The 13,730-nt window shown below is 35.4% G+C and overlaps 1 protein-coding gene across 1 annotated transcript; it reads right to left on the reverse strand.

The window, feature by feature from the left end:
• Positions 1-201: 201 nt before the first annotated feature.
• Positions 202-12,440, reverse strand: LOC128177954 (sushi, von Willebrand factor type A, EGF and pentraxin domain-containing protein 1-like). The gene is made up of 26 exons (XM_052844888.1): positions 12,285-12,440; positions 11,954-12,149; positions 11,612-11,734; positions 11,324-11,450; positions 10,975-11,096; positions 10,704-10,886; positions 10,428-10,613; positions 10,081-10,335; positions 9,666-9,863; positions 9,163-9,366; positions 8,886-9,067; positions 8,508-8,790; positions 8,250-8,411; positions 7,759-7,920; positions 7,033-7,243; positions 6,745-6,905; positions 6,365-6,541; positions 6,018-6,248; positions 5,750-5,920; positions 5,389-5,592; positions 4,997-5,260; positions 4,428-4,610; positions 4,149-4,328; positions 3,748-3,835; positions 731-829; positions 202-644 (listed from the first exon to the last, which is right to left on the reverse strand). The coding sequence occupies exons 5-26, from the start codon at positions 11,006-11,008 to the stop codon at positions 545-547; spliced, it is 3,918 nt and encodes a 1,305-aa protein (XP_052700848.1). The 5' UTR covers positions 11,009-11,096; positions 11,324-11,450; positions 11,612-11,734; positions 11,954-12,149; positions 12,285-12,440; the 3' UTR covers positions 202-544.
• Between the last annotated feature and the right edge of the window lie 1,290 nt (positions 12,441-13,730).

The following is a 13,730-nucleotide window of genomic DNA, read 5'->3' on the forward strand; positions in this document are numbered from 1 at the left end:
GGGAAAGGGGGGGTCCTAGGGATAGTTTTGTGCTCTGGGTGGCGGTCCCACAGGAGTCCCACAGCCTTTTTCGGAAATTTCACAATTTGAATCTATTAAATTTCAATTTTCAATAAGGGGCTTCGGATCATTTTCATACAGCTCATTTTTAATTGTATACAACTACATCTCGATAATTATAATGAAATTAAAGACATGAATTTTATAATGATAAAAGCATTTTATTTTTAATCAAAAAATGTTATTCTATAAACATGTAGTATAAAAACACATTTTCCTTTGACATTTCAAACATTTAAACACGATCAATCTTTTCTTTTTATCATTCACAACACATAAAAGATGTAACTAAGTTAGCTCATGGAACCTTAACAATTACAAAGACAGTGAGTGTTCGGTAGCTGCCGTCTTTGACGAATCATATTAAGACATGTCATTGATTGCTTCATAATTGGTAGATTAGAATCCCATTGGAAATAAGCCAACAAGAATGATTGTACTTGCACACGGATACTAGTACATGTAAATGAGGTAACCGTTCCATTTATTGTAAATAAGTAGTGTCTATGTCCTCTACAAATCCCCTGTTATCTATATCCCCAGGCAGGTTGCTGTCCCGTGTTTTCCATTTTTGTGATAATTGCCTAAAATATTGAAAAGCATAAGTTATGAAAATGAAGGCGACAAATGTAAAACTGATAATTGAAATTGAAAAGATGTGAACACTTACAAGTTGTCAAATGCTGGCTTTGACACAAATTCTTGCTGTTTCGGTTTGATGTGGAACACCATTGAAGAAAACTTTGCATCCTTATTGTTACCCCGAGACCTGAATATTCATGAATAAATATACAAGTTGCTTACGGACAACGACATGCAAATTCAGTTCATTAACAAGAGGCCCATGGGGCCACATCGCTCACCTGAGCAACAATGGGCGTTCAAAAGATATTGTGCCATATGGTCCCTCGGTAGAAAAACAAAAAATAAATATTGTAAAGTATTCGAATTTTACACTTTTTTGTATACATGTAATCTTTGACATTGTACCTTCATGAAATACTATTTTTTACCAGAATAAGAAATTTCTACGCAAGATATAAAACTAAACATTTGGTAGAGGTATACTGTTAAGTTGTAAACTTCCAAATCCCTATATTTTCGTTCTGCCCCCCCCCCCCCCCCCCCCCACTTTGTAAAGCGATCAAAATATATGAGAGCATATAGGTACATTTTTTTCATCAACTACTCAGTACTTACTAGTTATTGTATTAAAAAAAAATAATAGTTATTGTTTTTTATTTTAAAAACCCTACATGTATAGATGTGAAGAAGAAAATTGTACCTCAATGTGCTCAATTCCTCAAATTAAAAACATTCAACAATTTTATTTGTCTTCTCCATTATAATTAAATGACTGTTATTTACTTCGCGTACAAACCAGGATAATTTTCCGCTGTGATATTCTTAGGAATAGCGATAATTACTTTATCCCCGCAACAGAAATGTGTCAGAAATATGGAAACTGTTTTAAAGATGTTGATTTTATTTACTCGTGTCTGAAAAAACTATCAAAATTGATGTAGATTTCACATAATTTATTGTGTAAAGAGAGGGCCCCAGAGAGTAGATATATACAGAATACTGTGGAATCATTAAATTTCATGGGGGCCAATTTTTGTGGATGACTTAAATTTTACAGGTTCGTGGGGACGTAATTTCTTGTATTCATATATATCTACAAAAGGGAATATGACTTTATTACCCTAATTCATCAATTCATGAAGGATGTTATTTCGTGGATGAGAGGTACCCACGAATTCCACGAAAAATAAGCCACCACGAAATCTAATGATTTCACAGTATCATTCTTTTATTTTGTTTGTACAAGTATTTAACATACTCTAATTCATAGAGATTTTCTAATGTTCAACCAAAATTTCAGCGTCAATTGTAGAATAAAAGCAAGATACAGAGCTCACAGTTCCCCTAGGTTTGATTCATAATTTGTTCACATGAGTTTATTACATTCAGCTTATGATTTTTAACTTGGTATTTCCTATTCAGCATTTAAAATGGAAAAAAAGAATGGCCTAAGATTTTATATTCTTTTATTCACTCAAGACCCGTTCACTGGTACAGTAGGAGTAATAATGACGAAAAAATGTTAAGATTACAATACAATAAGATGTTAAAGTTGGTTTCGGAACGAACGGACTTTGAAAATTTTCTTAATAAATATTGACAAATTTTTTACTTTTTTAATCTTTAGTTTTTAAGATCTGTGTACAAACATAGAATTGTGAGCAAATTTCTGTATCTTGCTTATAATTTGAAGCTTAACACTCAAATATGGTTAGTAAATAAAAATTGAAAACAATTAAACACAAGAAACATTCACTATAACAAATAAAGAACACAATTTATTTTTTCGAAATGAATCATATATATACATGTGTATACCTACATATTTCCGTCAGCAATGTCAAACTCTATTTAAACTGAATAAACTCGAGAAAATGCCGAGCATCGCCACAAAACCTATTGCATTAATCTACCATTACGCAAAAGATAATGCCGATCGAATTACCGATAGAATGAATTGTATTTCATTATTTTTTGATACATCAGATTTTGCTTAATTTGCGCAAGTAAACAGTTAACTGTTTGATTTACCAAAGTCTCTGTTTGATTTGATACGTAAAAATCACGAAATAATACAGACGATAGTTCCCAGGTTACAAGCAGAAATAATGAAAACGAAACGAAAATCGGAACAAGCTAACACCAACGTCATGTGTGAAAACTGTCAACGCATTGAAATATTTAGCCTCAATTTACTTCACAAAATCGGCAACAATATATTTTGCATGTTTCAAAAATTTCCCTTCATACGCGAACTGTTGCACAACAAGCAAATTCATCATAGTCAGATCGACCCTTTTTCGTATAATGTCATGGCTGCTTTAAACAAAGAACCTCGTTTTAGAAGTATGGAATACGAGTCTAGGTAAAATGGGTATGCAAACCCGGGCCGTGGCAAAATAAAAGCCAAGGCAGATCGACAATCGTTAATTCCAAATACGCATTATTTTGCAGCAATATTTACAGCGAATACAAATATACTAGTCCATCAAATATCCTGAAATTTTAATGAGATTGGCAGATTAATAACTGCCAATCTTTGTTTTGCCCAGACCAAGTCTTGCCTACCCATTTTACCGGATGCCGGATTACCGGATGCCGAACCCGAAGCTATTAAACTGATTGAAACACGCATTTCCTTTATTATTATTTTCGTAATAACTCAGATTTGAAACAGAATTAGCACTTAATTTTTGCAATTTATATTTTCCTTCCCATAAGGATAATTTATGCTAAACTACGTTGAATTGGAATCGGTAGTTCTTGAGAAGAAGATTTTTAAAAATGCACCCCCCTTTTTCTACAGTTTCAAGGTTTTCTCCGCTTTGAATACAGATCGGACTTTTATTTTTGCAATTTATATTTGCCCTCACATAAGGATGCTTTGTGCCAAATTTGGTTGAAATTGGATAAGCGGTTTTAGAGAAGAAGTTCAAAATGTAAAAAGTTTACAGACGGACAGACAGACGGACGGACAGACGGACGGACGGACGGACAGACGGACGACGGACAAAATGTGATCAGAATAGCTCACTTGAGCTTTCAGCTCAGGTGAGCTAAAAACCAGTATTAAATAGGTAAAAACATGTAGATAATACTTACAGAAACCGTCTGAAAGTTAAAAGGGATGCAGTCACGATTACCATCAGTATAACTGATGTCACTACTGCCACAATAACTGTAATGGACGCTGAAACAAAACATTTTTTTTAATTTTATGAAACAGCAAGAGTATACTGTAAACAGGGATATATTCGCCCCCGTTTTATTTTCGCCCCTTTCACCCTGGTTGTCCAAGGGCGAATTTAAGACTGGGCGAATTCTATGTTGCAAATAATATCTCTGTTAACACAACTGTATCTGGGCTAATTCAAGACGGGGCGTAAAGGCTTGCTAGTGTAAAAGTGCGAAAATTACATGGGGCGAAAATTACCCTGTATACAGTATTAAGAACAGATGTAGTTATACTCTTAAACAATGCATTGCATTAATTTTTAACGTACAATCCGTCTCTGTGTCATATTTAATGGAGCACTCAGTAGCACTTCGGGACTCTCTTCCTGGGGTCGTTGTACCATCCGGGCACTCTACACATGAGAGTTGTCCCGATAAGTCCTGATACGTTCCGAAGTCACACTTAAGGCATTGATCGTTTCTATAGTAACGACCAGGCGCACAGGGAACTAGCAACAAAGACAAACGTTTGAAACAAAGACTTTGATATTATGATAAATTTTACATACTCTTTGGAATTTTATTTTTATAAAGTCATTTAAACATACTGCAGTAAAACTGAGTTGGAACCATTCCGGTTGGACAAGAAACAGAACTGTCCGCCTGCGCATTTGGTGCATCAATGACGTAGATGATATTCTGGATGTCAACATCGAGAGTTCGGTTCATCGCCATTACTTGTAATTCATTGACTGCGGCGTACAACAAGGTATAGCAGGTTTCAGTTCCGTCTGAAATGAAACGGGTCACGTGATCAGGTAATATAAAAAGTTCGACAATGCAGTGGCGTGGCCCTCTAAGCTCGCTCGCTAGTTGTGATTTCACGTAATATGGCAGATTGAAAGCGTTGATTTTTGGCTGACAGATGGTTGTTAGTATGTGTTCTTGTGTAAAGTAAAATGAACGCTAGAGAGCAGCGTACCTATGTATTACTTGTTGTTTTTAATCATTTAGCACTTTACTGTTTTATATTCGGACGAACGTAGTGAGGGAGAATATAACTTTTACTTAATGTGTCTCACAAAGCTAACAATCTCAGTCGAATTGTTTTCTGTACTTGTTAAGATTATTTTCAATGGTTTTCAAAACTGTTATTGAAAAATATCCCCAGACTTACGGCTCGCAGGATCACATGATAATGACACATCTATCCCTGCTGTAGTGACTGTGGTTGAACGCTTTTGACGCTTACTACAGTCAGTAACGGTAACTCTCTCCGGAAAACAGACGCCAGTAGAGACGCATTCAATGTTGTTGAGTCCCAGCTGAACGGTTTCTGGGACGCTTTTGCGTACATCCGTGTATTTATCTGTTGTATCGCATTCTAAGTCCTTGTAGGATGCTGTATACGACACTTGAAGCTTTTTTCCGTCCTTAATTTCTGAAATATAATAACTGACAATTATCAATCAGAGGAAAATGTGTAGTCAGTAAAAAAAAATATAAATTGTTTTTTTTTAAAAATATGTTTATTTGTAATTTTAAAAGTAATCACAAGTGGTTTAGTACCTAAACAAGCAGGCATTTTCCCATCCGGATTATCATCAGTCTGAAAATCCCATAGATAAAACGTGTTTTTGCCACACATATAGTATGGCTTGATCTCGTGATCAAAGTCGTATCCATCAGCGCATTCAATGGTACAATTCATGTTCTCTGTGTCGTTGTTGCACGTCCAGTTAACATGTGCAAGCTGCTCTAACTGACTACATTCTGGATTAAAAAAACTTCAAATTTAAGAAATCAAGAATTCAAACCTTTAATTCTGGCTTTGGTATAATCGTTTCTACCAATATGCTTTAGGAATCTAGAAATGTGAAAGAGAGTAATTTTTTCATATTATGATCACGAATGACAATGTTGACTTTACCAGGACAACTGTCTTGGATACAAGGTCTGCTGTCGGTACTGTTATCCGGACATTCCAGGCCGCCATTATCAGGAGCTGGGTCGTTACAGACTCTCCATCTCTGCTGTGTTCCATTTCCACAGGTCACAGAGCAGGAGGACCACTCACCCCACTCACCCCAAGAACCGTCAACTAAGAACAAAAATAAAGTTGGTAGACTAAGTAGCGTTGAATAATTTCATACTTGTTTTCATATAATTTACGTTCTTATCACCAGTAACATATTTACCCATAGCAATCTCACACAAATCCCCTTTATAACCGTACAGACAATCACATGTGTAGTTTGCAGCGCCATCTACACAGGTAGCGTTGTTCTCGCATGCGTGATCCACGCAGTCATCTATGTTCTCCTCACAGTTGTCGCCAGTGAAGCCAAAATCACACTGGCATTCGTACCCCCCAATGAGATCCGTACATACACCGTTTTGACATGGGCTTGATAAGCAGTCATCAACATCTGGAAAAAAATTGATCTTGAGAATTCACTAACTTACATCAAGATGTCACCTGAACAATTTAAAGCAATTGTTGTATACGGATAATTTGAAGAAAATAAGAAAGATGTACATGTACCATCACATTCACTGGGTGATTGCTTGAAAACGTTGTCACCGGTAGTTGATTCAAAGGCTTTCCAACTTAGCAAGTCCCCTGTATCATCGGAGCTACATCGAGCGGCAATGTCTGCTATCATGGAATATGAAGCTGACTGATTCGTCCATATATTAAATCTGGACACTGTTCCTTTTCCTGACACATATTACAAAAGATTAAAGTTTTAAGACAAACTCACCTAATGATATGAAGGCTAATGGACCGAAAATTAAAGGGAACGACCCCATTTAGTATTTCATCAAACTGAATGATCCTTGTAAAAAATTTAATATGTGGAGCAATAAAAAAGACTTTTATGGGTTTTTTATTTGCTTATATAAACTCTTATATTGATCAACCTGTTAAGGAAATTTTCATCCTCCTTGGAATTACAAAAGTCATGCCTGCTCGTAACGTTAGCGTTCCGTCTGTGTAAAGTTCAGTGTAGTTCATATTCTGCTTTAAGATGTAAAAACTCCACTTTTCCCGCTCCATAATATGTGATGCAGTTTTCGCCTCCCTGATTTTAAAATATCAGATATTTAAATGACTTTAACACTCAAGATATTTTGATTATAACAAATGTGTAGTTTAAATGTTACAGTCATTATCACATTACGTATCCAGAATAAATCTACAGAATTTACCTTGGGTTGCCTATTTTAGCTTCAGATTCAGAGCCAATTTCTATGAAGAAAGTCATATGTCCTGTGTCTCTATCGTGAAGTTGAACAGTAACATTGTCAGTGGACGTTATGTCTCTCTTAAACCAAAACGCAATGCTGACAAGTGTTGAATCTGGGGCATCTATATCAACGGACGCTTGACTACCAGACTCCGTCAAACGCAAATCAAAATCTAAATTAAAATCGGGCATACTTTTAAATTTAACAATATATAACTGTAAAATGTTTAATATCATAATTGACGACTACTGCATATCAAACCCTTTAAGACAATGCAAACTGTTTCCAATACATGAGGATGTTTAGACAAAAGGGCAATATACAAGGGCAGTTCGGAACATCTCCAGTGTTCATATAGAAGTACATGTAATTGATTTTCATATATAACATAAACCTTTATAAACGCAATATATATTATTTAATTTAACAAGTGCTAGGATGTTTTTAACATAATTATACTAGTTCATATTCATTTGAAAAACCATCTACTAGCAAATTGCCACAAGACTTACATTCAACCCTGCCTTTACATAGCCAAAAAACCCAATTGTTTTTAATGATAATTATGTCACAATCAAAAAAAAATATGTCGTTATTATACATGTACAACCCTCTGCACTTTCCTATTTTTAAAACAATGGTCTTGTATACAAAATAATTGAACCATTTAAATGTAAGTTCCCTCACCCTGACATTGTGAGAAATTAGTCGCCCCCTCCTCTACCGTAGACTTGGACCCAGGGCACGATTTACACTCAGCTGCTCCGTAAACATCACTGTAGCTCCCCACCGCACAAAGTGAACACTCCGGTGTCCCGTTTGGCGACCAAGACCCAGGCTGGCATCCATCTGGAACCAAAGAAACAATATTGCTACTGAGTTAAGATTTAATTGCTAAATAACGATAATAATTGATATGTCAACGAATTTGTGGTACTCAATTTTCGTTAATTTTGTCCCCCTCTCCTTCACTCGCAATTGAAATATGAATTTACATTACCCTACACGAATTAAGAAATATTATAATATATCATATTTAACCATGGTTTTAAAAAAGTCCACAAAATAAAATACGGCTCGATGAGCCTTGCAATCCATGAAAACTGGCACAACAAAATTTTATGATTTCACAGAGCTAAACTATAAAAATCAAGGGGGATGAAATATAAAAAACTTGCCTATGCACTGCGATATGTTCTGTGCTCCCTTTGATTTTGTAGTTTGACCAAATGGACAAGACAAGCAGCTGATTTGTCCCGAGATCGTTTGGTAAGATCCACGTGGACACATTTCGCACGTGTCTGTTGTTGTGTTGAAAAACGTACCAGCAGCACATTCAACTTTATAGAAAAGAAAACATACAAATGGTCAATATCTAATAATGAGTACTACCGGTATAATGTACGTATAAATCATTGTTTTCAAGGGAAAATTACCACACGATGTAGTTTTGTAAGAAGGTACTGTTCTTTCCGGGCATTGCAGTACAACATCGAAGTTTTCTATGTCTTTCATTTCCATCACGCCGTAGGTACTGATGTTGAAATCAAGGATACCGGATGATTTCTCTTCAATTATTTTGTCAACAATATCAGACTGATGTCGACGAAACCTTGCAAACGATTCCGCAAATGATGCGTTGTCGAATTCTGCTGATATGTCAAAGTCAATGCGCAAGTCTCCAGATCTCTTTCTGCGAGCAAGATGACCACACTTCACCTGTTTCAAAACAATATTATACTTTTGTAGTCATTGGTAGTGAAAAATGGCTTTAGTTAGTATTAAAAAAAAGGCTTTGGTTTGTGTTTACACACCTGTACATTTTCAGCTTTGCATTCTTTAGCATGCACTAAACAAGCGTCCCTGTATGCTGATGTGGATAAAGTAATAATGAATTTTTCTTTTATTTCTTCTTGGACTGCCGAGTCTGTGCAATCGCCAGTAAAGTAATAGGTAGCAGACATACGGAGCTGTCCTCTATCCGCTCTAAAACTCCCTTAAAAACAAAAGCAGTGTAAAAAATGTGTAAATGTTGCCTCTTTCTTAAAACCGCATCATTGTATCATTACATGTATAAAAATTGATACTCACTCGCGCAATCCGGAAGAGGAAGTGACCCTGTTGGCAACCACTTTCCGCTTTCACCACACACAAGAATATCGACGGTATTCTTACCAATTTCGACATCATAACCTTGTTTACAAAGCATCTGACAAAACTTTCCCCCAAGCCAGTAGTCACAGGCAAGGGCGCCATTATGCGGGGTGTTAGGGGTTTCGATGCATTTTTCCATAACTAAAAGCAATGAACATAAACTTATTCTATCTTAATGCATTTCAACTTGTAAACAATCTAAAAAAAAAATTGTAATTTACTTTTTTTATTGCATAGTTACTTTTTTACCCTTTTCAGTTTTTTGTCATCACAAAACATACAAAAGCCATTTTTTTAAAATATCATTTTCTCCTTAAAGCATCTGATTGTTGTCAATATTCGTTTGTAAATCATTGTACTAGAGATTTACTTATTGTTTTTGAATAACGACAAAACAATCATGGAAGGACTAAAAAGTGAATTTGTAATAAGATCGGTACCTTCGCAGTGCGGTTGTCTCTCGCCAAATGTCCAGAAGCCGTAATTACCACTTCCGCTTTTTTCACAGACAACGACTTTCGAACCATTGCGCACTGAGCCAGCATCACAATAGAATTCGCATTGACTCCCATACTTCGTCCCCCACGGACAGACGACACTTAGAAATGGCGTCGGGTATACCGTCGGGCAGGTCAAAACTACAATATAACCACATCATACTGCCAGTTCGCGAACCATCAAACTATCAAACTCCTCCAAATAAATTTAAATGATCATTAGATAAGAAATAGCCAGGGGGGATTGATCGACACTAATTTTTTTTTCTTCATATAAACGTTTTCTAGTTAGGGAAAATCAAAACTGGCTCTTATAAGTAGTACTGTATTCCTCAACATGGGCTTTAGCTATCCTTACTTTTCACCACAACCTCAGTTATACAGCTCTGAGCTTTGTTTCCGGCAGCATCCGTCGCTTTGTATACCACCTTATAGTTTCCCGCCGACAGCCTATCACCAGGGGAAACAGATCCCTCCTTACGAACAACAACACTGTTGTCATGATTGTCCTCAGCAATCGGTTCGGACCACATAGCTACTCCTGTGGATGAGTTTCGGTCCGCAAATGCATATACTGTATGCTGACAACCTTTCATCCTTGGTGGCTCGATATCTGTAATTATATAGTTTTGACGTTTAGTTACATTGATAAGTGAGGTACTCAGATATGTATTCAGTGAAATATTCGCTAGATAACTTATTTACCTGTACAACTTGGTTCAGATCCCCTCCAAGTACCAAATGCCGTACAAACCCGAACACGTGACATACCAGGAGTGATGTCATATCCGGTGGCACAATAATAGGTGCAAATACTACGGAATTTGTTACTATCGGTGCAAGTATACTTTAAGTTTCCAACTGCTGGTAAAAGTGTTGGACACGTTTTCTCTAGAATGAATTAAACTCAAAATAGTAAAAAAAAATGCCATAACCCTGTTAAGAAGACTAAACTGAATACAAAAGAATCATTTCTCCTACTTTCGCAATTTGGCGGATTGTTGTTCCACTGCCCGTTTATAAGACACTCTAGCAGCGTGTTGCCGATCAGTTTGTATCCAGGGTAACAACCAAAGCGGCATGTGGCTCCATATCTTGCGTCATCACTGGGGTGACACATGAAGTAACCGTTTTCCACACGAGATGGCCATGTACACCGTACGACTAAAACAGAGTTGAAGTGAATATTATTCTCTCGTCAAATTTAGAGAATTCAAAAAAATATCTGAGACGAGGTTCCAAGACTATTTACCATTTACTGTCACGGTAAATGAGCATCGCGCCATGTTCCCGCTTTTATCTCGAGCATAGTAGCCAATAGTAGTCACTCCCGAACTGAAATAGCTACCAGGTGCTCTCCCTTGCCTTGTCGGTCTGCAAATTATAAGGACAGTTATAGGCCTGGGTGCTATACAACCAAATGATCTTTATGAAAATAAATACTGTAACAGATTAAAACTTTTGACTGTTTGTTTATTTACGGATTTAAAACTGTTTGCATTAATGTTATATTCAGAGTTTTAATTATTTCTAATTAAACCTTTCTGCGTATAATTTGAAATTGATGAATGTTAAACTCCTAATGTAATATTAATACTAACGTGATTCCTCCATCCCGACCGTCGTTGGCTGTTGGTTCAGCTCACGAAACAATCTGCCATGTCTGTAGCTTTACTGCAGTTTTTTTAATGTTTGGTGGGCATGTCAAACTAGGCGGGGTGTTGTCACCTGATTTTAAGCAAAAAAAAAAATTGTTTTAAAAAGGATAGAATTTTCTTTATGTTTTGAAACTAAACAAAGAATAATAATGTTAATCTGTATATATAAATAATATATTATATATATAAATAATTATACATAAATAAATGTAAACTGAAACTCAAACTTACGCCTTGAACAACTGCCAAACAGGCATTTAAAGAATCGACCAATAGCTCGGAAAATTCTTCGAAACCGAAACCACCTTTTTGGTCGCAAACGCCGCTCATTGTGCGATGGTGCTTCTTTGCAATCTACAGTAAAAATGATATTTAATTTATCGAATCAATCTCTTCAACAAACTGTACATCTCAGTTTTGGGTTAAATTGATATTGCTACCACCCTTCCCCCGTCCCCCAATAAACCAAAAACTAAAACTTTTTTTCAACAACAATTACTTTTAACTATTAGACCAATCAGAAAATTTAATCTTTTATCGTGTAAATTTCAGACACAGATCAAGTCTGCTTACATTGTAGATAGTAGTCATTCCATCTTCCATCGTCACAAGTGACCCAAGCTTTAACTTCCTTATATGGACAGATGATGTCACAGGATGACCCGGTTGGGACATCATAAGCAACAGTGACGGGAAGGTTATTCCTGTCCGTACACCTTAAAAGTCGTCCGGGCTCCAACTCCGATACATCGCAGGAAGAATTATCAGGCTGCACGATTCAAGCATCAATATTTTTGTAGTTTGTTTTTGTTATGCAAGTAATTTTTAACAAATTAAAATCTTATCCGTTTATCAATTCGTTGTCAACCTGTTTTGCATTGGAATTTAAAAAGAAAATACTTACGGTAAAGCCGCTAGAAATCGATATTAAATGTACAACAAACAATGTCCATCCTATTATAGTTTTAGTGGTAAAAAATCGGGACATTGTATCACAAACGGTCAGTTTGGAATTTAATCTAAGACAAGTGTCATTTAGTTTTGGTGAGAAATTCCCCGCGCTATTTTTAGTTTTCCTAATGATGGGGTCTATAATTTTAGACGGTTGTTACAGAATGTAAGCCATTTAAACTTTGGATTACTTTACTTATGTGTTAAAATATGCTATAGGATTTGTTAGAAAAAGAAAATAGTGTAACTGTAATATAAAAACAAAATATCGAATAAATCAATATAGCTGTCTTGTGTGCTTTATTAAGAAGCAAATAGTTATCTTCGTTTACAAGTAATTACATTTTGACACAGTGTATAAGATGAAAATTGCAGATGGCAGATGGTAAAATTGATAGAATTTTCCGACAGATGAAATAAGAGAGTATATTTAAACACGTTGCAACATACGCAGCACCTCAGTTCAATTGTTTATATCTGATTGATACATACATATACATTGAACTCCAATTTCACTTATCAGTCTTAAAGATTATAAGGACTTTCCAGTATTGCTGGAAGTGTTCCAACTTCCTGGTTCTGTGGTAGTTCTAAGTAGAATATCCGAAGGTTACCTATAAAAAGACCATGCATATGGTGTAATTGTAAAGCAGGGAAACACTTTTTAAAAAATTATGTTCATTTTAATAATTCCAAAGAAACAAACACCCACATTGACACGCTATCTCCACGTTAATATTCGGATATTAATATATGTATTGAATATTAAGAAAGGTAAAAGTTATTCCTTTCGGATTCATGTACATGTTGGGTATCCAAATTCAATGTTCATGTAACCATGGTTTTTACAAAATTATTTACAAAATCAACTGTTACAATACAATTACTCATCGAGTAATGAGTTTCTATTAAAGAAAAATAAATAATTTATTAACTTATAAATTTATTTATATCAGATCATTAATATTTGATAAATTCTTTTATTACATGTTCTATCTGCATTTCATAAAACAGATTATAACACTAGTCCTTTCAGACGTTTCACAGGTTTTTTTGTTTTTGTTTTTGTTTTTTGGGTTTTTTTTGTGTGTGTTTTTTTTTTTGGGGGGGGGGGGGTTTATAAACGCAACTGAATACATTTTTTGCTCGAGAAAGAATTTGAATTTTATGGAGTTTAAACAAACTTCTTAGTTGTGAAATATATAGTTTTCAATAAATACAAAAAATATTTATGATTTCATTTTTAGAAGAAACCCGGTTTGTTTGCGGCAGATGTCATATGGCAGTTTTTCAGACATTTTAATTAGTTAATAATAATTCAAAAATCTAACAGTGTTACGGCATTGACTTTGAGGGTCTATCATGATTTCTAACGTCTTTTATGTTTTCAAATTAAAAA

The sequence above is a fragment of the Crassostrea angulata genome, chromosome 3, assembly GCF_025612915.1.
Source record: "Crassostrea angulata isolate pt1a10 chromosome 3, ASM2561291v2, whole genome shotgun sequence".
NCBI classification, from domain to species: domain Eukaryota; kingdom Metazoa; phylum Mollusca; class Bivalvia; order Ostreida; family Ostreidae; genus Magallana; species Magallana angulata.